A 26,067-nucleotide genomic window follows, 5' to 3' on the forward strand; every position below is an offset into this window, starting at 1 on the left:
CAACGATGCCGTCTTTAAAACATACATCATCAATACAAACAGCATTAAAGTGTGTGTGCGTGTGTGAGATTTCTGCTGACCTCCCTCATAATGAGATGCTTTTTGCACAGCAGGAAGCAGCAGAAAAAGCGAAGCAGAATCTCATAATCACAATCTTGGGCTCAAGCGAATCAAAGCGCTTTAATGAGATGGATTAACTAATCAAATGAAAGCTCTTGTGAAACGCTGCCCTTCACAATTAAATACCGGCGGAGGGCATCGCTGATAGAATCGCTCTCTTCAAACATGCCCTAATTAATCCTTAAGGTTGGCATCTGTGTGTTCGCCACGCTAGACTGGTATCAACCTTTCAGACCGTCAGGGAAAGAGACTCGACTAAGCAGAGAGACACAAGTAGATGTGATCTACTGTGATTTTAGCATGGGCTGAGTTAAAGGGTTAGTTCACTAAAAATGTACATTTACTCAGATTCAAAGAGGTTTCAAACATTTATGAGTTTGTTTATTATGTTGAACACAAACGTTATAACTGAAAACCTGTAACCATTGACTTCCACAGCAGGAAAAACAAATACTTTGAAAGTCAATAGTTACAGGTTTTCAGCATTTTTCGAAAAATCTTCCTTTGTGTTTATATTCTTTAAGACTAAAGTAGGTATTTTGAAGAAAACTGAAAACCTGTAACCATTGACTTCCATAGTAGAAAAACAAATACTATGAAATTCAATGGTTAAAGGTTGGGGGATGAGTGTTGGGTTAACCTACAGTACCTCATAAAAATGAGACGTTACGAAAAACCAACATGGTGTGGCTAAATATCAACTTCGATATAAATGGCCTTGGGTGTATGCAAGTACAGTAAGTATAAAAGTCAATGGTTACAGGTTTGCAGCATTTTTTAAAATATCTTTTTTTGTGTGTTTATATTTTCTTAACACTGAAGTGGGTATTTTGAAGAAAACTGAAAACCTGTAACCATTGACTTCCATTGTAGAAAAACAAATACTATGAAAGTCAACGATTACAGGTTGGGGGATGAGTGTTGGGTTAACAACCTACAGTACCTCATAAAATATATATAAAATATGTAAAATGACAGTAATAACCTGGAAAGTTACAGTTAAAATATGAAAATGACAGTAATAATCTGTGTAATTGCAGTAATAAATAGTAAAATGGCAGTAATAATCTGTGTAATTGTAGTAATAATTAGTAAAATGGCAGTAATAACCTGGACAAATACAGCTAAAATCTGTAAAATGACAGTAATAATCTGTGTAATTGTAGTAATAATTAGTAAAATGGCAGTAATAACCTGGACAAATACAGCTAAAATCTGTAAAATGACAGTAATAATCTGTGTAATTGCAGTAATAATTAGTAAAAAGGCAGTAATAATCTTTGTAATTGCAGTAATAATTAGTAAAATGGCAGTAATAACCTGGACAATTACAGTTAAAATCTGTAAAATGACAGTAATAACTTGTAATTATGGAAGAAATTACTGTTTTTTCTTATAGATTTTCTACATTTTTTATTCTGACAGTTTTTTCCATTTTTTTATGGTAATTTTCTGACGCCCCTGCAGCCAGAAAATTACAGTTTTTTCACGCTGTGTAGGTGAAATGAATAAGCTTATTTGTCCATAGTGTGTGAGTGTGAAGGAAAATGGATGAATGAATGATACTGGATGTGTTGACTACTATTAAAGAAATAGTTTACGCAAAAATGAAAAATCTGCCATCATTTACTCACTCTTAATCAAAACTTATTAGAGTTTCTTCTGTTGAACAAAAAAATATTAGAACATTATTTTTTATTATTATAATATTTTAGTCCCATCAACCAACATTCTTCAAAATATCTACTTTTGTGTTCAACAGAAGAAACAAACACAAACATTTATACCACAAAAGAAGAATACATTAAGTTAATTTTTATTTTTGGAGTGAACTTACCCTTTAAAACTGTTAGCAAATCTTTTATTTATAAAAAAAATACAATAAAAATATGATAAAAAATAAAAATAAGTTAAAAATTAATATTATAATAATATATTACATTATATTATATTTATATTATAAATATTAATAATAGTTTTTTTCGTGTTTGAAGGTTCTTCTGCTTTCAAAGGCAGTATTTATTTAATAAAAAACAATACATTTCTGAAAAATTATTAAAACTCACAACAACCTATTTCTATTTAATCAAATATTTTGAAAAAAAAAAAATTATCCACATGCATTAAAAGCTGAATTTTCAGCATTATTACTCCAGTCTTCAGTGTGACATGAACAATCAGAGATTATTTTAATCAGCTCATTTAATGCTGATTTCTTTTTTCCCAATTCTGAAATCCTGTGTGATGCTTTCAGGATTGCTATGTTTTGATGAAGAGGTTAATTCATTTAAACATTCTAATTGTCTGAACTGTGATCAATGTAATCCACCTGTGCTGAATCAAAGCATTGATTTAGTTCTGGAAAGCACATACCCGTCTGATCCCGGTCTGGATGGCGAGTTGTCTGAGGATAAGGAGGTGACGGATGCCACAGACAGAGGCCTCTGAGACGACGGCATGGTGAAGGAACGAACCATTGATCGAGGTCGACTGCCGCGCCGCTCATCCGTCATTGGAGGCTGAAATACACACACACACACCAAACACTTTATCAAACCACAACGTCAAATCAGAGAATAAATTCTAAAGTCAATATTTCTTGCACCAAAAAAATAAATAAAATGAAAAAAAAAAAACATAATTTTCTTAAAAAAAAAAAAAAAAAAAAAAAAAAAAAAAAAATATATATATATATATATATATATATATATATATATATATATATATATAAATATATATAGCTTAAAGGGGCTAATAATTGACCTTAAAATGGAGTTTAAAAAATTAAAAACTGCCTTTATTCTAGCCTAATTAAAACAAATAAGACTTTCTCCAGAAGAAAAAATATTATCAGACATACTGTGAAAATTTCCTTGCTCTGTTATGCTGCGTTCACACCAGACGCGGAAAAAGCATCAAGCGCATGTGATTTACATGTTAAATAGACATCCTTTGACGAGTTGAACGTTTTGCCCGATTGACGCATTAACCAATCAGGAGCTTTGTCTTGTAAGGGCGTGATTATAACATAGCGCCTGCTATCAAACTGGGCTCGGATCAGTCCGAAGCACCGCTGAAAGTTTCAATCATCCAGGTTAAGTTTCTGGAGGAGTTGATGAACAGAGCTGGGTGCACCTCTAAAAGAATCTAGTGGGCTCAGACACGGCTCCAAATAAAACGACGCTGTTTTTCAGCCTTCATAAAGCACATAAACACAGTAATTCTCTTAATAAAATCCATGTTAGCCATTTAGCAATTAAGCTACAGTCACTGGGCAGACAGAAGCCCCCCACCTATGATGTGAGTCTGTGTCTATTGCTCAGTGATTTTAACATGCGAATGAAGCGAGATAACTTAAAATGTTTACACATCTATTTACACACAAATAGTGCGATTTATCTGCGCGTGCCACATCTGATGTAAACACAGCATACAACATAATTTGGGAAATATTTAAAAAAGTAAACAAAGAAAAAAACATGGGGGGGGGGGACTATTAATTCTGACTTCAACAGTATGTGCTTTTTTCCTTTTCAACTCAAAGGAAGACATTTTGAAGAATGTTGGAAACCCTTAGCCCTGGCCAATGATCTCTATAAGGATGTAAATGGTTATCAATTACTAACATTCTTCAAATTATCTTCTTTTGTGCTCAACAGAAAAAAAAAACGTTTACCCTTAATTTAATTGATTTTACAATTAAATATTATTATGAAAAAAATAATTAGAAATGTATTTTTTTTATTAAAATGATTAGCTAAATTGTCCATAGTGTATGAGTGTGAAAGAGTGTGTATGGGTGTTTCCCAGCGTTGGATTGCAGTTGGTTGGGTACCCGCTGTGTAAAACATATCCTGAATAAGTTGGTGGTTCATTCCGCTGTGGCGACCCCTGATGAATAAAGGGACCAAGCTGAAGAAAAATGAACAAATGAATGATGATAACGTTCAACCCGTGCCGCCTCATTCGCACGTATCGCGCCGCAGGATGTCGTGTCTTTGCACTGACTTAAATCACATGCACTTGATGCTTTTCCGCGTCTGGTGTGAACGCAGATAACAGAGCATGGAAATGTTCACAGCATGTCTGATAATATTTTTTCTTCTGGAGAAAGTCTTATTTGTTGTAATTCGGCTAGAATAAAAGCAGTTTTAAATTTTTCAAACACCATTCTTAAGGTCAAAATGATTAGTCCCTATTATTTTATTTAAAATTTTACAGTGTAATATTTCAAACAGAAATCCCAAAAAAAAAACTATATCTGCATCAATTGTGTTTTCAGCCTGATCTACATCAGCATTCACTGCTCTCCAAACAGCCCCTCGTGTGGTACTCAACGAACTTTGTATTTATTCTGCAGATCTGAATTTTCTCTTGTATGGGGTGAGCTGTCCCTTTAAGACCAACTATACTGATAGCCAAACTGTAAAAGTTCCAGGCCTCACTGTCTTAATATAACTTCAGCCGAACAAAAATCACAAATCCAGACAACAGCAGGACAGCGGAAGATTATTTTTGCTGATTTTCAGTCTCCATTCTTTACTTCTACGAGTGAAATATCATTATCCTCTCCTCTGGGCTGCCCTTGAAACACACACACACAGCTCAGATCACGTTCTTTCACACACTGTATAGGAGGCTTTGCTGCTAATTCTAGTGCTGGTGCAGAGCGCAGTGATCAATAGCTGCCAGATACAGTAACCCTCTGTATATATGTGTGTATATGTGTGTGTGTGTGTGTGTGTGTGTCTCTCTCTCTCTCTCTCTCTCTCTCTTTCATGTATGGGACAAAAAACGTTTTCAAGGTTTACTGTGGTTTGGAAAAGTCAAGGTTTTAAAACCGCTAAGATTTTCTGTTATATAGTTCCTACAATACACTCTCAGAAATAAAGGCACAAAATCTGCCACTGGGTGGTAGCTTTTTTAAAAGGTAGACTTTTGTACTATTCAGATGGACTTTAGGGTACACTAAAAAAAATTATGTGATCGGTCAGTCATGACAGCATATGTTTTTAGTTAATTGTAACTTAAGCAATTAGGTTAGAACTAGGGCTGCACGATTCTGGCCAAAATGTGAATCACGATTGGTTTTTGCTTAAAATCAAGATCAGGACTTTCTCTTGATTCTGTAAATGTAAAATCAAGATTATTTTGATTAGCCTATTGTTATTGTGAATTCTCAAACATGTGGTAAAACATCAACAATAATATTAGGCCTATGTGTTTGTCTACCGTTGTGCTTAAGTAATGCTACAGTAAATTTTGTATTATGGTGGACTTGAACAGACTTTCAATAAGTCCTGTTTGCTAATTCACAGTAAAATGATGACATCAGAACAAACTATTCATAATTATAAAGTTGATTTATTATGTTTAAGACACGTGCTTGTCATCTGTCATTGACAACATTATTAGACCATTTGTTTTCCCTGGTAAAATTTGAATTTTGTCATTATCAGACTCCTTCTTGCATTATATTCAACATTATATATAGGCCAGGGTTGTTATAATGACACATTAAACATTTATTCCCATGCACAACATTCTTTGTTCACTATGTAACAAAAAAAAACATATCAAATGCTTGTTGTAATCATGACTCGATATGATCATTTAAATGTGCACACAGGTTTCACTTTCACTTCGAGTGCGGCTCATGCCCACCTGTCAGGTTTTAGACCATATGGGGCACAGCATGTGTATTTGGATGAAACTCAGGTTTTTGAACACACTTCATTATTATTGTTCATTTAATCGTTTGCTGGAAATTAGAACTGAATTTAAAACTGTTAATTTTGAACTGTTTTCTTGCTAGTAAAATCCTCAGTTTTTTAACTTACAAAGTCCGTCACGTAAATGGCAAATGTGCTTATTGTGCGACGCAACTGGCTCTTAAAGGAAATGGGAGATGAGACTCTGATTGGTTTATTCTCAAAACACACCTATAACTCATTAAGAAAATAAGCTCAACCCTTTTGGACCATGCACCACGGCGCAAAGCAGATTTTTCCATCCTAATATTAGCAAAAGTGGATTCTGACACTCCCTGAATGTGTTTGCGTCCTGCGCTTTGCGCATGGACTGTCAAAATAGAGCCCATTGTGTTAAATAGGGGAAATTTTGCTGTCTTTGACCCAGACATTTAAAAATATCTTATTTTAGAGATTATGAAAATGTAATATTTCTTCCAAGGTTGTCATACCATCAGAAAGTATACATCTGCTAATGAAAAGTTTCTGTATTGTGTTTTCTGTTTATTTCTGGTTGTGAATTGCATTAAGGAATGTTGATCTCTGCTCTGTTGACTCTAAATGTTGAATAATCAACTCTACCGTTTAACAAAGTGACTTTTATTGACATTTTAATAGTTTAAAATAATGTAATGTATGGGACATAATGTTGTATATAGAGAAATAAGTCAAGTCAAGTGCAAAATAACACAGAATGTCTGGGCAGTTTATTGCAAGGTTTTTGTAGCATAATATACAACACCAACATAAACAGTATAGCAGTTTACACTATTAAAAATGTTCATAAAAGTCACTTTTTCAAACTTTTCAAGGTTAAAAGTTGTTGAAAGAAAGATCAAAAATCATAACTAAAAATGTGGAAAAAACACGAATCAGAAGATAGGCAAAACTGCATATTTACAGATATTCTTTACAGTGTGCTCAGGCTTTATCTCTCTTTCTCTCCCCGTTTTCAACACGCTTCTGTCTCGTCTCTCTATCTCTCCTAAAAACTCCCACCCAGCACCTCCTGTCAGGGATTTCAGCCCATCTGTCCAGACTGGAGGAGAGTGTGATGCTTTACAGGGTGTTTAGAAAAGTCTTTGTCACTCAGTGTGTCTTAAAGTACAGCAGTGGAAACTAACAGATCTCTCACACTTGATTTCTTTCGACACAATGCAACGCCAGGCCACATTAATGTTATTTATACACAGCTGAAGGCTAAATGATCAGTCCTCCTGTGAAATGTTTTTATCTTTTTTCAAATATTTCCCAAATGGTGTTTAATAAAGCAAGGAGATTTTCACAGTATTCATTTTCTTATTAGTATTCTGTGATTATTTTTTATCTTGAAAAAGTGTTATTGTAATAGCTTGGCTGTAATAAAACTGCTTTACATAAAAAAAACTAATTAAAATCAATGAAAATAAATATTAACAATATTATTCCCTGATTGGCTACAAAAACCACTTTTATCCAATGACCTTGCCTAATTAACCAAACTTGCCTAATTATTCTAGTTAAGCCTCTAAACTGCACTTTAAGCTAAATATTAATATCTATCAGAAAGAGCTAGAAAATATTATGTACTATTTAATTGTTAGAAAAAATAAATGATTAAAATTGTGCTGAAACAAATCTCTTCATTAAACATAATATATACACTGACTACATAATTAAAATGATTATGTAATAGATTACATGCATAATTAAAATGTAATACTCATTTTACCAGTCTTATCTCATTAACTAAAACATGAAGATTAAATTGCAATAATTTAACTTTGGTTCATTGAGATTACCTGATTCAATTCTTAAAAAAAAAAAAGATAATCAATGCAAACACCTCAGGATTATAGGGTTGCAGGACATTGGAAAAATCTGATATTGCAATAGTTTATTTTTTTGTGATAAATATTGTGAATACAGTGTCACAAAATAGTTCTAATAGCACAATTTTACAGGTTTCTAGGGAGTCTTGAGATTCAGAAATTGAATAATCACAAAGCAAAAAATATATATCATATAATATATAATATATATATATATATATATTTAACAAATTTATTTGACAAAAAACTTTAACTATAATTGAAATAAATGGTCATAAACATGCTTTCATACTGTTTTTTTTCCTAAAATAAAATTGTATTAATTAAGAATAAAAAATAAAAAAAAAATCACAATGGGGGAAAAAAAATAATGAAATGCAAATGTGTCAATTGGTTATTAAATATATATCTAAAATGTTTGAATAGCACTATTTTACGGTTTTCTAGGGAGTCTAACAGTACTGAGATACAGAAACTGAATAATCACAATGCAAAAAAAAATTTTTTTCTTTCTTTGCTTTTTTCGTTTCTAATCCAAATATCAAAAACTAAATAAATCCTAGATCATGTATAAATATTGTTTTGTCTTCAACTTCAGAAGAAATAAAGCACAATTAAGAGTCTTGTTTTTGCTTTAAAACGTACATACTTGTGGCATAAAAATACAGTAATTAAATTCAATCCACATATTGCATATTTTGCGATGTGACTATTGTAGATGCAAACATTGCGATATCGATGCTGATACAATATATTGTGCAGCACTATATTGTGGAGACACACAAAAACCAGGTCATAGGTCATGGAGATCTCTCTCTCTCTCCCTCTGGATGGAATTACTGATGCAGAGGAGAGGGAAAACACCTGTTCTATTTGTCATGATATTGTCTACAGTAATATAGCTTTTGATTGTTCTGTTTTGATTGTTAATTCTTATTAAAGTAATTCCTTTTGTATGTAGATAGACTCTGTGTGTAGTAAGGATATTGTAGCCGAATGTTGATGGAACCAGTCTTGAACCAGTTTGGTAAAACAGCTAAACGTACAAAAAACAACCTTGAGTTTCCACAACAGGTTGTCTCTTGCATCCATCGTGTCTCTGGTTTAGCTTTTACAGGTCGGAGATCAGCCCGACCCCCGGGAACCATGTCGCCATCCATATCTGGAGTTAGATACAATACTTCATTGGCGCAGGCATTTAGAATTGTCTATTTTTGCTGTAACCAATGAGAACTGTTTACCTGTATCCCACCTTTTCTGGACTTGTGTAAAGAGCATAATTGCTACATTGTTGTACTGTAAGTCAGAGCGGCCTAGGAACACATTGCGAGAGTTGAAGCTGGCTTCTGCTGATGAAACTGTAAACTATCTTCAGTAAACTTTACTTATTTATTTATTTGAATCGCTGACTCTGGCTCTTCTTCATCTGACAGACTGCTCATTCTTTGGGTTAAACTGTAAATCATCCCAACTATGTATATATGAGCAATATCACACGAGTAGCAGTGCGTTATGGCTGTATATCGGCACTGGTGGGAGGCGTGCGTTGACACGAGGCCGCAGACAGAGTGCCTTAGTGCCCCAACCAGTGCCGATATACAGCCATATCGCACTGCTACTCGTGTGATATTGTGTTTATACAACAGTTTGACGGCATAATTGTGTATATAAAAACAAAATCAAACATGGAGTGTCTCAAAAACCCTTTTGTATGAGGAACTACTTTCTTCCGCTTGGATTCAAATCATAAGCTGACAGTTAAACAGCCGAGCAAGCACGTTTTAAACATTAGATCTGTAGTGTCTGCTTGTTGCTGGCTGTATGTGGGCGGAGTAATACACAAAGGGTAAAGAGGCTAAACGGGTGCTGATATTACTTAAATATATCACGGCTATCAGCCATTCAGATTCAAGAACCAGACAGAACTGTTGTGTGTGTGTGTATATATATATATATATATATATATATATATATATATATATATATATATATATATATTCATAAATTTGTGAACATGTAATGCATCGATTATCAATCAACAACTGCAGTAAACAATCACAAATGATTTTTATTTTTAGCAGCAGGATCATATCTCATGTCTAAATGGCACACGGGTCATTGTACAACTGCAATGGCATTTGTGTTTTAAAAATGAGACACATAAATCTTATTTTATAGCTATGCTATACAGAGTCATTTGTCTTTTTTCTCATTTTATCCAAGGTCATACTAAATAATATTTAGGTTTTTCTTTTTTAGTAAATTAAACGCACCATGCTGCTTTGTCATTGCTGTTAGATCTAATTAACGGTAATGACTCTCAATATCACATTTGATGAACTACATGATTAAGTCTGAGGAAGTTATTACTGAAATGACCAGGCTAACCTTTTCTGTTGATGCTGCTACCATAAGTTGATTAACTATATATTGCCACTCATTTAAAAATAAACATATAAATACAATGTAAAATGAAATAAAATTTATGTGCATGCAGATATATATTTATTAACCATTTATCAACTAATCTTCTCACCAATGTGACATTTTTTCTGCTTTATTAAAACAATTTTATTTTAGAAAAAAAATCATACATATATATATATATATATATATATATATATATATATATATATATATATTAGGGCTGCACAACATATATCGTTTCAGCTTCCATATTGCAATGTGTGCATCTGCAATAGTTTAATGACAAGATATGCAATGTGAGCCTGGATTGTAGTCAAACAGGAACTAAAGAACTGTATTTAATCACTGTATCTATCCAGAACAAATATGTACGTTTTAAAGCAAAAGCAAGATTATTTTACTCCACTGGCAGATCATTTAACTTTTTTTATGGAAAAACTCTTAATTTTGCCTTATTTCTTCTGAAGTTGAAGACAAAACAAAATTTATATATGATCTAGGATTTATTTAGAATAGAAATGAGACAAAGCAAAGAAAGAAAAGCATTTTTTGCATTGTGATTATTCAATTTCTGCATCTCAGTACTGTTAGACTCCCTAGAAAACCGTAAAATGGTGCTATTCAAACATTTTAGATTTATATTGAGTAACCATTTGACACATTTACGTTTCATTAAGCTTCTCCTCCATTGTGACTTTTTTTAAATTTTAATTAATATAATTTTATTTTAGGAAAAAAAAAAAACAGTATAAAAGCATTTTTATGACCATTTAGTTCCATAATAGTTGAAGTTTTTTGTCAAATACATTTGTCAAATATATTTATTAGGGCTGCACAATATATTGTTTCAGCATCAATATTGTAATATTTGTCTTTTTTTCTCATTACATCCAAGGTCAAACTAAATATTTAGGTTTTTCTTTAGTAAACTAAATGCACCATGCTGCTTTGTCAATGCTGTTAGATCTAATTAACGGTAATGAAGGTAATGAAGTTATTACTAAAATGACCAGGCTAACCTTTTCTGTTAAAACTGCTATCATCATTTGATTAACTATATATTGCCACTCATTTAAAAATAAACAAATGAATACAATGTCAAATTAATAAAATGTACATGCATGCAGATATATATTTAATAACCATTTAACACATTTACTTTTCATTGAGCTTCTCCCCAATGTGACATTTTTTTTTATCTTAATTGAAACAATTTTATTTTAGGCAAAATATATAAATAAAAAATCAGTTTGAAAGGATTTTTATTTCCATTATAGTTGAAGTTTTGTGTGAAATATATAATACTTCTGTACATAAAAAGCATAATAAATTCATGTAAATTGCAATAATATTAACTTGTGTAAATGATGTAAACATATGGGTAAAATTATATTCCACAATCATCCAGTGTATAACAATTATTATAAGTAAAAGTTAAATGACTTACTTAATCTCAACTTTGTGCATTAAATTGTAACATACAATAAGTGACCATATTAAATTTGAATAGATTTCAAATTACTAAATCTGCTTGCAGACTAATGCAAATAAACACATTCAATAGTGTTTTGAAGGAGGTTGCAATGTACAGAGATTTAAAAGGACAATTAATAAATCAAAGTGTGATTACAGTCTTTTATTGTACGTAAGCAAATTATTTTTGTTCTAAAGCTTTGTACTGAACGTTTGTAAATCATGGCAAAAATGCATGACAGTCAATATTTATTGTCTGTTTTATAGTTAGCTTATAAAACTTGTCCAGACTGAAAAATCTATTAAAGCAAGTAACAATGATTAACAGAGCAACTGTCTCAAACCCATAACAGCTGCCATGACTTAAGTGCTGTTCACAATATTTATTATTAAAAAGCAGCAGATTTTAAAAATAATGCCTCATAATCTCCATTCAGCAGATACAAATGGTATTAAAATAGTGAGAAAGACACCAGAAAAAGAAACCAGAACCCAACACCAAAGAAAGACAAATGCAGAAAAACAGTGTATGGATACGAACTGATGACAAGTGACAAACACACAAAAATGCATGCATTCAAACTGATGACAGATGACAAACAGACAAAAAAAATGCATGCAAACTGATGAAATATGACAGACACAAAAAAATAATGCATGCAAACATGCATGCAGACTGATGACAAATGCAAACAAGCATACAATACATCCAGACATGCAACACACAAGTCAAACCCAGACTAATGTATGTGTTATAGTGAAATAAAAACAATGATTATGAATGTCCACCCGGCAGAAATGTGACCCTGCATGCGAGCGGTGGTGAAGAACATGCGAACAATGCATGCGTGAAGGATGAAGATTATTGCGGAGCGAGTGCTGAAAGTGTGATGGTTTGTTTGGAAATGGACTGTCTGTAGGCACTCACTAGTGTTCTGATGCCGTACTGCTTCTCCACCTTCTCTTTCAGCTGTCTGAAACAGGCTTCTAGGCGCTCGTGGAACGGCCGCAAAGCCTCTGTCACCTTCTCTCCGTGGATCCGCACCCCTTCAGCCAGATTCGGAATCTAAATGTGATGAACACAAGCAGAAGATGAGGAATTAAGCAGGAAAATAAAACAGGATCATTAGGCAATCATTACAAATATCAACATCGCTATTCAGCTACTTGTTTCAATGTTTGGTGTAACAAATTACAAGTAAAGGCTGATTTATACTTCTGCGTCAAACGCACACGTATGCTACGCTGTTGACGCATAGCCCTACGCCGTGGCCGTCAGCGTCGATGTGGTGTGCACCTCTCAAAAAAATATAACTACACGTCGCAACGACTAGTAGCACAAGCTTTGTGTTTGGTCGGCTTGGTAGCGCTGACGAGTCTGGGCGGGACCGAGAGCCGCGCGAATGGTGCGACCCCGATGGAGCGATTGTTTACAAGTGTGGAGTCCTGTGAAGGAGCTCCGGATGGAAAGTTTTGTTTTGTGTTTACCTCATAGTTAAAGTTGTTGCAAGTCCGCCGGTTCCTGCCTCAAAATGAGCGAGTTTGAGCCACTTGTACATCCCGGAGGTGTTCAGGAAAAGCAAAACAGCAGCGAAGAAACTCGACACAGCGTAATACACAAAGGGTAAAGAGGCTAAACGGGTGCTGATATTACTTAAATATATCACGGCTATCAGCCATTCAGATTCGCCACTAGCGTTTCTGAAGTGTTAATGCAGACCAACAGAGACAGCGCGCAGAAGTATAAATGCACAGCTACACGTGTTGCATGTGCGGTGGGTTACGCCGTCACTTATCGCAGAAGTATAAACCAGGCTTAACGCAAGTTAATAATATTACATTTAAAGTAACAAGTAAGGCATTCCTTAAAAAAAAAAAAAAAAAAAAACATTAAGTAATAATATTTGAGCTACTTTTTAAAAAAATGTAATATGAGTTAATTTTTAGATCAATTAATACGCTTTTTTAACATAGCTTGCTGAAATAAAATCAGTGTAATCACATTGAATCACACTCAATGGGCCTTATCATACACCCGGCACAATGTGGCGCAAGGTGTGATGCAATTATCGTTTGCTAGTTTCAGCTTGGCGCAAGAGTCGTTTTAATGTTTTGCGCCACGCTGTTTAAATAGCAAATGCATTTGCACTCATATGTGCGCCTATAAGCGTTCTGGTCTAAAAAAGGAGACGTGTTGAGGTGTATTGCTGGCGTGTCAGTGTGAAGGGCTTTCCCGCCGCAACCAGTTTGTCCGCTTAGCTCACAGTGATACGTCGGCGGAGTGGAGGCCCGGAGGAGGAGGAGCCGGCCGCGTCGACGACCGGGTTCGAATCAAAAAAATCGGACGAGGGCTTTTGCTTTTCTTTTCTGGACGGCTTTTGTAAATCATCGATTGGGTTTAGGGAAGGAGAAGAAGGAGGGTGGCTGGGTCTGCCGATTGGCCGGCCGCCCAGTCGATCGTTGAGTCATTCAGTCCGTCAGTCGGACAGACGGTCGCTCGACAGCGGCCTCCGGCGGCTTTACGCGTGAGAACAGCGTGAATGCGAACAGCGCGGATGCGAACAGCGCGTATGCGAACGGTGCACGCTCCCAAGAGGCGTCCGAGACGCGAAAAAGCGTGGCACAGTGGCCTCTCGCAGATTCGCGAAAACAAAAACTGCACAAATACGTACCTCCAGGGACGTATTTCACAGCCTCCAGAAACGTCTACAGGGCTACGTTTCCACAATGAGCCTGGGTTGGAATCTTCAACAACTTGATTCACAGTAAATGAACCAATAAACTCAGTGTATCATGAAAAACACATGCATTAATAACCTCTAGCGCATAAATTTACTTTATTAAATCATCGCCTGCGTAATTTGCTCAGTGCAGAAGCCAAATCACAACACTGACTTTATTTCAGTATCTAGAGTGTATATCTGCTCTATACGATGTAGTTCTGCTGCAGGAGTGAGATGTTTCCTTGACCTGATACTGTATATCACTCTGAGGTTCAATCTTCTGTCCTCTACATAAAACCTGTGGCCTGACAGACACATAAAACAGGAGAACAGCCACTAAAGCACCGGCGCTCAGTTAATTTGCGAGCCACGCTGAAAGACGGATCATATTACACAGGATTTAAAAGGACCCTTTGTGTACATCATTCATCACACAAAGAGCTGCGTTCCTTCTCTCGCACAGCTAATCTCAGTGTACACGCAACAGGAGAACACACGAGGAGGATACAGTACACATAAACAACACCATATACAAATAAACATACACTCACATAAGTATTATATACAGTAGAGCTACAGTGCACACACAGCTCTGATGTGCTCTTTTAATTGTCAGCAGTAGAGTTGCTGTCTCCAGTCATTATAAAGACATGAAGGAGTAAATCACAGCGCCAGAAAGAGAAGAGATTTCTCACGCAAATAAAGTCCAACGAGGTTCACGGTGATCTGATGCAATGCAGCGCAATGGAGGAGCACTTTCTGACATGTTCACGTCAACAAAACACTCATCAACTCATCAAAGTAAAGACATCAAGCATCTCTTCAAACTTTTAAAAGATAAAAGATTTTTTTTTTTTTTGTTTTACCTCAGAAAGATCAGATACTGTACATACTCTGTGTAGGAGAAGTTCAGAGATAAAAACAGCACAAGTGAACGTCTATATCAATTTCTCTTGGGCTAAAATAAAACTTAACAGTGCATGTTCTGCAGAACAAAAACACAAATATAGGATATAGCAATACACTAATTAACAACCAACAGTGTTGGCTAAGTTACTTTAAAAAGTAACCGATTACAAATTACTGATTACTGATTACTACTGGAAAATTGTAATCTGATTATATTACCAATTACTTCATGAAAAAAGAAATCAGATTACTAATTACTTTGAAGTTACTGTTAAGACATATAAAATATACCATGCAGTGGCGTAGCAAACTGAGGAGCGATCACAAACTAAGGAGCGATCACAAACTGAGGAGCGATCACAAACTAAGGAGCGATCACAAACTAAGGAGCGATCACAAACTAAGGAGCGATCACAAACTGAGGAGCGATCACAAACTAAGGAGCGATCACAAACTAAGGAGCGATCACAAACTGAGGAGCGATCACAAACTAAGGAGCGATCACAAACTAAGGAGCGATCACAAACTAAGGAGCGATCACAAACTGAGGAGCGATCACAAACTAAGGAGCGATCACAAACTGAGGAGCGATCACAAACTAAGGAGCGATCACAAACTAAGGAGCGATCACAAACTAAGGAGCGATCACAAACTGAGGAGCGATCACAAACTAAGGAGCGATCACAAACTAAGGAGCGATCACAAACTAAGGAGCGATCACAAACTGAGGAGCGATCACAAACTAAGGAGCGATCACAAACTAAGGAGCGATCACAAACTAAGGAGCGATCACAAACTGAGGAGCGATCACAAACTAAGGAGCGATCACAAACTAAGGAGCGATCACAAACTAAGGAGCGATCACAAACTAAGGAGCGATCACAAACTGAGGAGCGATCACAAACTAAGGAGCGATCACAAACTAAGGAGCGATCACAAACTAAGGAGCGATCACAAACTGAGGAGCGATCACAAACTGAGGAGCGATCACAAACTGAGGAGCGTGAAAGGGGGCGGGGTGGAGCGACAACGCGGGGAAGCCTCCACAAACTAAGGAGCGATCACAAACTGAGGAGCGATCACAAACTAAGGAGCGATCACAAACTGAGGAGCGTGAAAGGGGGCGGGGTGGAGCGACAACGCGGGGAAGCCTCCACAAACTAAGGAGCGATCACAAACTGAGGAGCGATCACAAACTAAGGAGCGATCACAAACTGAGGAGCGTGAAAGGGGGCGAGGTGGAGTGACAACGCGGGGAAGCCTTCACAAACTAAGGAGCGATCACAAACTGAGGAGCGGGAAAGGGGGCGGGGTGTAGCAACAACGCGGGGTAGCCTTCACAAACTGAGAAGCGATCACAAATCGAAAGCGGCGAGAGCGTCAAAGTAGCCAAAAGTCATTCATTTTTAATGAGAACCGGCGGCGAGGAACAGCGCGGCGCGTCTTCTCCTATGTGGGCGTCGAGGAGAGTTGAAATCAAGTCAACTTTATAGTATGAGCTATGACACGGTTCGGCGGCAAGCAATCAGAATGAAGTAGTCCACCGCTTGAGAGGAGTTAAGAGAACACAGACCTGTGAACTTTGGTTCCGACCACAGTTGTTCCCAAGAGTTTGATTATTGCGGTTGCCAGATTTTCAATTGTTGAAAATCCCGACGATGTGGGGCCCCCCCGCGGTGCGTGCCCTGCGGGCCCGTCCGCTACGCCACTGATACCATGGGCGTTGCTAGACCTATTTTAGGGGGGCTGTAGCCCCCAGTTGAAACCATAAGTTTACATACACTCTAAAAAAAAATAACGTTACCATTATTTTTTAAATGTCTGATGGTAAATCATACTAAACGTTTTAGGTTGATTAGGATTACCTAAATGATTTACATTTGCTAAATGCCAGAAAAATTTGAATTTATTTTTATTAATTTCTAGACAGTCAGAAGTTTATATCTATTTCCTTTTTTTAGCTTCACTTTTAAACTGTATAACTTTGTCAAATGTTTTAGGTATCCTTCCACAAGCTTCTCACAATAAGTAATTTTGGCCCATCCCTCCTGACAGAATTAGTGTAACTGGGTCAGATTTGTGGGCAGATTTCAACTCTTCCCACACATTTTCTATAGGATTGAGATCAGGGCTTTGTGATGGCCACTCCAAAACATTCATTCTGATGTCTTTAATGCACATTTTAACTAATTTGGCAGTATGCTTAGGGTCATGGTCCATTTGGAAGACCCATTTGTGGCCAAGTTTTATTTCCTGGCTGATGTCTTGAGATGCTGCTTCAGTATTTCAAATCTGTCATTTATTTTGCATTTTTATTGGATTCAACTCAGGTGATTGGCTGGGTTATTCTACAGTTTTATTTTCTTTCTCTGAAAGCATTAGAGAGTTTCCTTGGCTGTGTTTTGGATCATTGTCTTGCTGAAATGTTCACCCTGGTTTCATCTTCATCCTTCTGCTAATGTAGATGTTGGACTGAAGCAGCTGATATTGATTTACATCGAGGAAGCGCAGAGGGTTGCTATCTGCCTATCTACACCTGCCTTTCTACATATGTTCAATACTTTTACCCTAAATCTTTTTATTTTTTTATGCATAACTTAATTAGTAAACTAGATTTGTTTTCTTTGCATATATGGATTTCTTTGGTTGTTACCAACATCTGGGGAAAATTTCAAGTCAATGGTAATGTGTTGCACATTTATTTTCACCGCTGTATATACACATCCAGCACCTAGACTGCAGCTCTGCACAGGAAATTTGGCCAGAGTAGAAATGGTCTTGCTTAACTGAGCTTGGTTTCTCTTAAGGTTTTTTTATTTTTCCTTTACTTTTGTCAATTGGTGAAGTTTGTTCCCTGCTACTGGCATGCTTGGTCTTGGGACATGCGGAGCTGCGCATAATGGATTTGCTCTTCAGTGTTTGGACTTTCAGCAGTGAAAATTAAACCCCACTGATCTGAACTAAACTGAACTCCAACTCTGAAATCTGGACTGACAGTTTCAATTTACTAAAACTTCTATGTTAAGCTGCTTTGACACAATCTACATTGTAAAAGTGCTATAGAAATAAAGATGAATTGAATTGAATGTACTTTACATATACTTTGATTATTAATCTTCTTATATACAGTATAGGTTTTTGTTTTATTATTAATATCATTTTTTTACTTTTTGGTTTACATATTTTAAAATATGAAATGTGTCTATTGTTTAATATCTGCTTAAGCATGTGTTAAGAAAACACTAAGGTGTTTGCATTCATTAGCTGACACAACTGTTGACTGTGATTGTGATTAAACCATTGACTTAAGTCCAGCTTGTTCTTCACATGTAAACAATAAAAAAAATCCCTATAATAAAATCAAAGCCTGACTAAAAAAAAAATAAAAAATAAAAAAAATAAAATAAAAAAAACAATAAAAAAAAACAAAACAAAAAAAGACAGCTTGTGTAGAGTTTGCACCAACTGTACATGCAAAATACAGCTAGACAGCTCCAACTCCACTGCTTAAATATGCAGATGCAAATTCACCCAGAAACTTGATTTAAGAGACAAACTTTGATGTTGGCAAGGGAAAAACTGAGCAGAAAATCTGGAGTAGATTTAAAAGCTTGAAGTTTGAAGGTGCTCCGTTTGAAGCAATTTAAAGTTTGAAAAAGCAGCACACTTTTAAAAGCTGATATTTTTAGGTGAGGTGGTCAGACGCGGTTATTTTTTATTAAAACATGACAGTAAAAACTTCAGAGGTGGTCATGAGTAAAATGGACAGCTTGACGTTTCTAGTAGTCTAAAGACTTTGCTGAAATATGATAGTTAATGGTAAAAATTAATGTAAAATTTGGATTAGTTTGTAAATCAATGATTTATTTATTTACTTTTCTCTGTTTGATTATATTTTCTATTGGATTAACACAACTGATTCACACAGGCCTTCAGCCTCAATGCCTGAGGGTGTATCTGAAGTTGGGGCTGACGTGATTGTCACAGCAGCATCAGCCAATGAAATTAGTCAGCAATTGGCTACTGTCTGAGCTGGGGTATTTGCATAAAGTGATCTGATTGGCTGTTGCTTCGGTTAGTGCTTGAAAAGTTGAGTTATTCCCAACTACTACAGCAGTTGAAACTAGAAGTTTACATACACTCTAAAAAAAGGAACATAACCATTTCTTTTAAATGTCTGACGGTAAACCATACAAAACTTTTATTAGTTTAGGTTGATTAGGATTACCTAAATGATTTACATTAGTTTAATGCCAGAATAATGAGTGATTTTTTTTATTTATTTCTAGACAGTCAAAAGTTTACACACATTTCCTTGGTATTTTTTAGCTTTGCTTTTAAACTGTATAACTTTGGTCAAATATTTTGGGTATCCTTCCACAAGGAATTTTGCCCCACTCCTTCTGACAGACTTGGTGTAACTGAGTCAGATTTGTAGGCTGTCTTGCTCGCACAAGCTTTTTCAACTCTGCCCACAAATTTTCTATAGGATTGAAATCAGGGCTTAGTGATGGCCACTCCAAAACATTTACTCTGTTGTCCTTAAAGCACATTTGAACTAATTTAGCAGTATGCTCATGGTCTGTTTGGAGGACCCATTTGTGGCCAAGTTTTAATTTCCTGGCTGATGTCTTGAGATATTGCTTTAGTATTTCTACATAATGTTCTTTCTTCATGATGCCAACTATACTGTGAAGTGGACCAGTCCCTCCTGCAGCAAAACAGCCCCACAACATGTTGGGATGGTGTTCCTAGGCTTGTAAGCTTTCCCCTTTGTCCTCCAAATGCAGCACTGGTCATTATGGCCAAACAGTTCAATCTCAGTTCCATCAGACCACAGGACATGTCTCCAACAATTATTATTTTTCCCAGTGTAATTTAGTGAATTGTAATCTGGCTTTTTTGTTGATTCTGGCTTGTGGATTTTCCCATGTTGTCACACAAGGAAGCAGTGTGTGTTTGAGGTTTACCTTAAATACTATTCTACAGTTTTGCCTCTAATTAACTCAACTGTTGTCAATTAGCCAATCAGAAACTTCCAAAACCTTGACACCATCATCTGAGCTCAAAAATATCTCTTATTATTCTGATATTAAGCAGAACAGAAACAAATGTGATAATCCTAACATACCTAAAAGAGAAAAAGTTTAGTCACATTAACATCTGACTTTATTTTTTAAATGGTTATGTGCCTTTTTATACAGTGGATGTAAACTTCTGCTTTCAACTATATATATATATATATATATATATATATATATATATATATATATATATATATAAGAAAACTGTCTCAGCATTTAGCAGACACTTTTGTCCAAAGCACTTTACAATTAAGGAGTCATTTGGTGATTCAACAAGAAGAGGTAATACACACGACAAGTGCTAATTATGCAAAATACACATAAAAAACTGTCAGTGTCCAGAGAATTAAGAGCTAGAATATAGAAAGAAGAGGTTTCTATAAACTGATTGTCAAGCTTACTCACTTGTGTGAAGCAAACACAGATTTGCAAAATATTTTGAGGTTGTTGTGTGAGGTTGGGTACTGACTAATCAAAATAGCTTGTTGCACTTCCACACAACATATAATGCTTGTAAGTTGATTGTGTTAATTCTCTAAAAACACATTTAAAACTTTGATTGTGTGAAATACAGAAGTTCCAGTGTTTTTGAGGTGTTGTTAGGGTGTTCTGTGTGGTTGATAAACTATTGCTATGCAGTTTCTAGAGTATTCTGAGAAGGCTGGACAAACTAATCACATAACTTCAGCTGCACTTGTTTTATTCTTGACAACAGCACGAACAAAAACCTCAAATCACTGAAGCACTTGTCATGGTTCTTGTGCAGGAATCTCTCTAAGGACAAAATAAATTTAGAAACACCCAAAAGTAAAAAATAAAAAAAAAGTTCAACTGAATTGATGAGTTATGAAGCAGCCCTGAGAGACTTAAGAGTTCATCTGGAGTTCAAATCTAAATTCTCACGAGCAGCACAGTAGTATATGACAATTACAGACTTATTGAGTGCAACAGTTGGGTTCAAACAGTACTTAAACTTTAACTAAAAAAAGAAAAAGAAAACTTAGACCTGCTGGTAATTGATTGTACATGCTTTTGTTCAACCCATGTGTTCACATTAATTAAATACATTTTAAAACAATCTTATAGTAGACAATCAACACATTTAAGTGGATAGTTTTAAATATTATTTTGTTCATCATGGCATTTTAGTTTCAATCCCCATTAAATCCACAATGCCTGGTTTCTTTGTCTTTATGTCCCATTTTACACATACTTCCTTCAAATCAAAGATTTCAATGCTGTGATTCTCCATGTAGTTGCTTGGTTAGACCACCGAAATGACTATTCTTCACTTCTGGTAACATGAAATCCCTTTAGGCCAGGGTTTAGGTCAGAGCTATCTGTCCTTTAGAGCGTGGCTATCAGTCCTATAAGGCAGGGCTATTAGTCCTTAGGGGTAGGTCTATCTGTCCCTTAGGGCGTGGCTATTAGTCATTTAGAGAGTGGCTATCAGTCCTTTAGGGCTTGGCTATCAGTATTTTAAGGAAGGGCTATCAGTCCTTTAGGGCGGGGCTATCTGTCCTTTAGGGTAAGGCTATCAGTCCTTTAGGGCGGGGCTATCTGTCATTTGGGGCATGGCTATCATTCCTTTAGAGCATGGCTATTAGTCCTTTAGGGTAGGTCTATCTGTCCTTTAAGGTAGGGCTAGCGGTCCTTTAGGGCGTGGCTATCAGTCCTTTAAGGTGGGGCTATGGGTCATTTAGGGCGTGGCTATCAGTTCTTTAGGGTGGGGCTATCAGCCCTTTAGGATAGGTCTATCAGTCCTTAAGGGTGTGGCTATAAGTCCTTAAGGGCGGGTCTATCAGTTTTTTAGGGTGTGACTATCAATTCTTTAGGGTGGGTCCATCAGTCCTTTTGGGCGTGGCTAACAGTGCTTTAGGGCGTGGCTGTCAGTTCTTTAGGGTGGGGCTGTCAGTCCTTTAGAGTGGGGCTATGAGTCCTTTAGGGTAGGTCTATCTGTCCTTTAAAGTGTGGCTATCAGTCTTTTAGGGTGGGGCTACGAGTTCTTTAGGACAGGGATATCAGTCCCATAGAGTGGGGCTATTAGTCCTTTAAGGCGGGTCTATCTGTCTTTTAGGGCAGGGCTATCATTCCTTTAGACTATGGCTATTAGTGATTTAGGGCAGGGCTATCAGTCCTTTTAGGCGTGGCTATCAGTCCATTAAGGTTGGGCTATCAGTTCTTTAGGGTAGGTCTATCTGTCCTTTAGGGCGGGGTTATTAGTACTTCAGGAAGGGGCTATCTGTTGTTAGGGGGTGGCTATCTGTCCTTTAGGGCGGGGTTATCAGTTCTTTAGGGCGGGGTTATCAGTTCTTTAGGATGGGGCTATCTGTTGTTAGGGGTGGCTATCTGTTCTTTAGGATGGGGTTATCTGTACTTTGGGTTAGGGAGACGAGTCATTTAGGGTAAGGCTATCTTTCCTTTAGGGCAGGGCTATGCAGGTCTCATTTCTGCTCTGCCTTCACTAATTCATCAATCTTCCTTCAATTTATTAGCAACACCCATCTTTCAATGATCCAAACGGTTCCCAAATGACAAAATCATGCACCCTCCTACACTTATTTCTTATTTCAGGACTATTTAAAAAGGATGTGCATCACAATTGAGAAAAAAAAAAGGATAATCCTAACTGCTGTGTCATGGTGACATTAAGACGAACATACTGATACTAAACTTTAAATGAATCTGATAATAAAATACTAAATCCAACATGTCTGAATGGTGTTTGTGCACTAATGCCCCCTACACAAGCAGAATAAAGATATGCATGCTTTCATTTCTCATATGCATCATGCATGGCTCACCAATCCTCAGGTTACATTAGCAGCTGAAGTTCTGCCCTCGCCTGTGTAAAGTGTTTGTGTCAGTGCGCAGGCTAACATGAATGGAGCCGAGCACACAAAAGCATCTGACGTCAGTGAATAACAGCACAGAATAGCCGAATCCTGTATATAAAGAGAGCAGGACCCAGCGGCACAAAGAGGTGAAAGCCAAGCTTAATCAACAGCTCAAATCTGCCGGGGATTGTCCCGCCTTCTCCACCGCTGTTTACATGAGTGGTGTGTCAGCCGGTTTGACAGGGCATCAATAGCGGCCTGTGAAAAATGGACACGGGGCCTGCTCTGCCTTCAGGACGGGCCTCATCGATCGCCATATCTAGCCGAAAAAGTGGCTTTGGGTCCCTTATGTGCTGTCAAACACAAACTCCCGGCACAGTTCAAGTGCTTTATGAACTGTGCAGCTTCACTGTATTTTTCTGGAACATAAATCACATTTCTTTTATTGTATAACATGTGCTGCAACTTATGTTAAGTGCATAAGTGCCCACACACTTTTTATAGAAGTAGATTTCAATTGAGCACGAGGCAGTGGCGCAGTAGGTAGTGCTGTCGCCTCACAGCAAGAAGGTCGCTGGTTCGAACCTCGGCTCAGTTGGCGTGTCTGTGTGGAGTTTGCATGTTCTCCCTGCCTTCGCGTGGGTTTCCTCAGGGTGCTCTGGTTTCTGCCACAGTCCAAAGACATGTGGTACAGGTGAATTGGGTAGGCTAAATTGTCCGTAGTGTATGAGTGTGTGTGAATGTGTGTGTGGATGTTTCCTAGAGATGGGTTGCAGCTAGAAGGGCATCCGCAGTGTAAAAACTTGCTGGATAAGTTGGCGGTTCATTCCGCTGTGGCGACCCCGGATGGATAAAGGCACTAATCCGTAGGGCTGTGCAATTAATCGAAAATCCGATTTCGATTTTGCCTTCTAACGATTATGAAATATTATTAATCGAGATAAACGATTATTGCATCATATACCGCCCCCTTTCCAGTTGTATACGTGTTGATCTTAAAAGCGCGAAAGACCGCATGATTCTGTGTGCCGCGCACACACAGAATTGAAGCATGCAGTCAGAGACGAGCAGAACGCAGTCAGCGCACACATCTAAAGTCATCTTAACGTGAGCGCCTTAATGGTCAAATAGGTGTCAAAACGCGGCGTTTAGTAATTATTCATATCAAGCATCCTTTGTGTAATAAACAAACGAGTTGAGAATCAAAAGAGACGCGGCAGAGAAACTATTAAAGAGACAGCGCGCGATAATCCTTCTGCCGCCTATTTTTATGATTATTAATCAAACAACAAATGGAGAACATGCCTCTGCTCTTGACTGAAGGACTTTTGTAGCTAAAGTGTTTTGTTATGATTTATGTTTTTTTTCCTGTTTTTTTTTTCACCCTCCTCTCCGTTTGTTCAACCCTGGGTTTTTTATTGGTTTATTATTCTGTCCATCATCATTATGACGCTCTCCGGTTCCACCAATCCCAGGACGAGCCCCAAGTATTTAAAGCCCTGTCAGTCCAGTGTGTGGTGTGCGCCCTGCCTCGGCGTACCCTTTGTGCTCCACGCAATTTGTTTGTGCAAATGCTTCGTCTATTTTGTGATCTCTCAGTTACTGTGATAATTCGAGTTGCTTGTTGAACTTTGTTGGCTTTAGGTAACATATGATGATGGTTGTGTGATTCTAAACTAAGATTTAACGGACTTATCCGGTTTGTTTTGTTTTAGTTTAGATTGATGTTTTGTTAGATTAGTTTGAGTGTTTTGCCACCCGTGTATTTTTGAGTTTTGTAGTTTGATTAGTTTAGTTCGGGTGTCGTACACACTGAAGATCTCGGTTTTTATTTGTGTTTCTTTTTGACGCCTAGTTTAGACATTAGATTTAAGGATTGTTTTGTTTTGTTAATTTCTTTGATTTGGCTTACACTCGTTGTTCTTGTTTAAAGATAATAATTATAAATGTTTGTTTATTTTTTTTCTCCCCCATTTATTATTGTTACATGTTTCAATTCAATTATTGAGTAAAAGCTTTAAATGAGAGTAACTGAACCTTGCCTCATTATTGATCTGTCGCACACATTACACCTGTCTCACTTAAATGTTACAGCATCCCACTTTAACATCATAAAACACGTAACAGTTTCTTAAAGTGAAGATGCTTAAAGCACAGTTTGTTGTATATTTTTATTCTATTGCATTTATTTCTCTTTCCTTTGCAGGGTGGAAAATAACTGTTTGTTTACAGTTGAAGTCCTGAATATTAGCAACCCTTTCCCCCCAATTTCTGTTTAATGGAAAGAAGATTTCTGAACATAATAGCTTTAATAACTCTTTTCTAATAACTGATCTATTTTATCTTTGTCATGATGAGAGCACATAATATTTGACTAGATATTTTTTCAAAATGCATGCATTCAGATTCAAAGTGCGATTTAAAGGCTTAATTAGTGTTATTAGGCAGGTCATTGTATAACAGTAGTTTCTTCTGCAGACAATCAAAAAATATATTGCTTAAGGGGGCTAATATTATAGACTTGCTTGAAAAAACCTGCTTTTATTCTAGCCAAAATAAAAATAAAAAAGCCTTTCTCCAGAATAAAAAATATAAGAGGAAATGCTGTTAAAATTCCTTGCTCTGTTAAACATCATTTGGGAAATGTAATTTTTACAAAATTCTCAAATTCTACAAATTCCTTTACGAAATTGTTTTGAATAATCGTGATTTCAATTATGACCAAAATAATCGTGATTATGATTTTTCCCAAAATCGAGCAGCCCTACTAAGCCGACAAGAAAATAAATGAATGAATGATTTCATTTGATTTTTCCAAAAGGGATTTTTTCTTTGATTTCGGTTAAATCATTGAAGGGCAGCACAGTGGCTTAGTGTATAGCACATCAAGAAGTTCGCTGGTTCGAGTCCTGGCTTGGCTAGTATCCACATGT

At 36.6% G+C, this 26,067-nt stretch overlaps 1 protein-coding gene across 6 annotated transcripts in view; it reads right to left on the reverse strand.

The window, feature by feature from the left end:
- dock1 (dedicator of cytokinesis 1) overlaps positions 1–26,067 on the reverse strand; it is a 502,920-nt gene that overhangs the window by 20,467 nt on the left and 456,386 nt on the right. For 4 of the 6 annotated variants that reach the window (XR_015944908.1, XM_087275373.1, XM_087275372.1 and 1 more), the window contains 2 exon segments: positions 12,510–12,647; positions 2,494–2,639 (listed from right to left, as the gene is read on the reverse strand). Coding sequence is in view for 3 of the 6 variants with exons in the window: in XM_087275373.1 (XP_087131499.1) it covers positions 2,494–2,639; positions 12,510–12,647 (284 nt within the window). In the remaining 3 variants the exon portion in view is untranslated. 6 annotated transcript variants of the gene reach the window in all.

This window comes from Danio rerio, chromosome 12 (assembly GCF_052040795.2).
Source record: "Danio rerio strain M-AB ecotype USA chromosome 12, GRCz13ab, whole genome shotgun sequence".
NCBI lineage: Eukaryota > Metazoa > Chordata > Actinopteri > Cypriniformes > Danionidae > Danio > Danio rerio.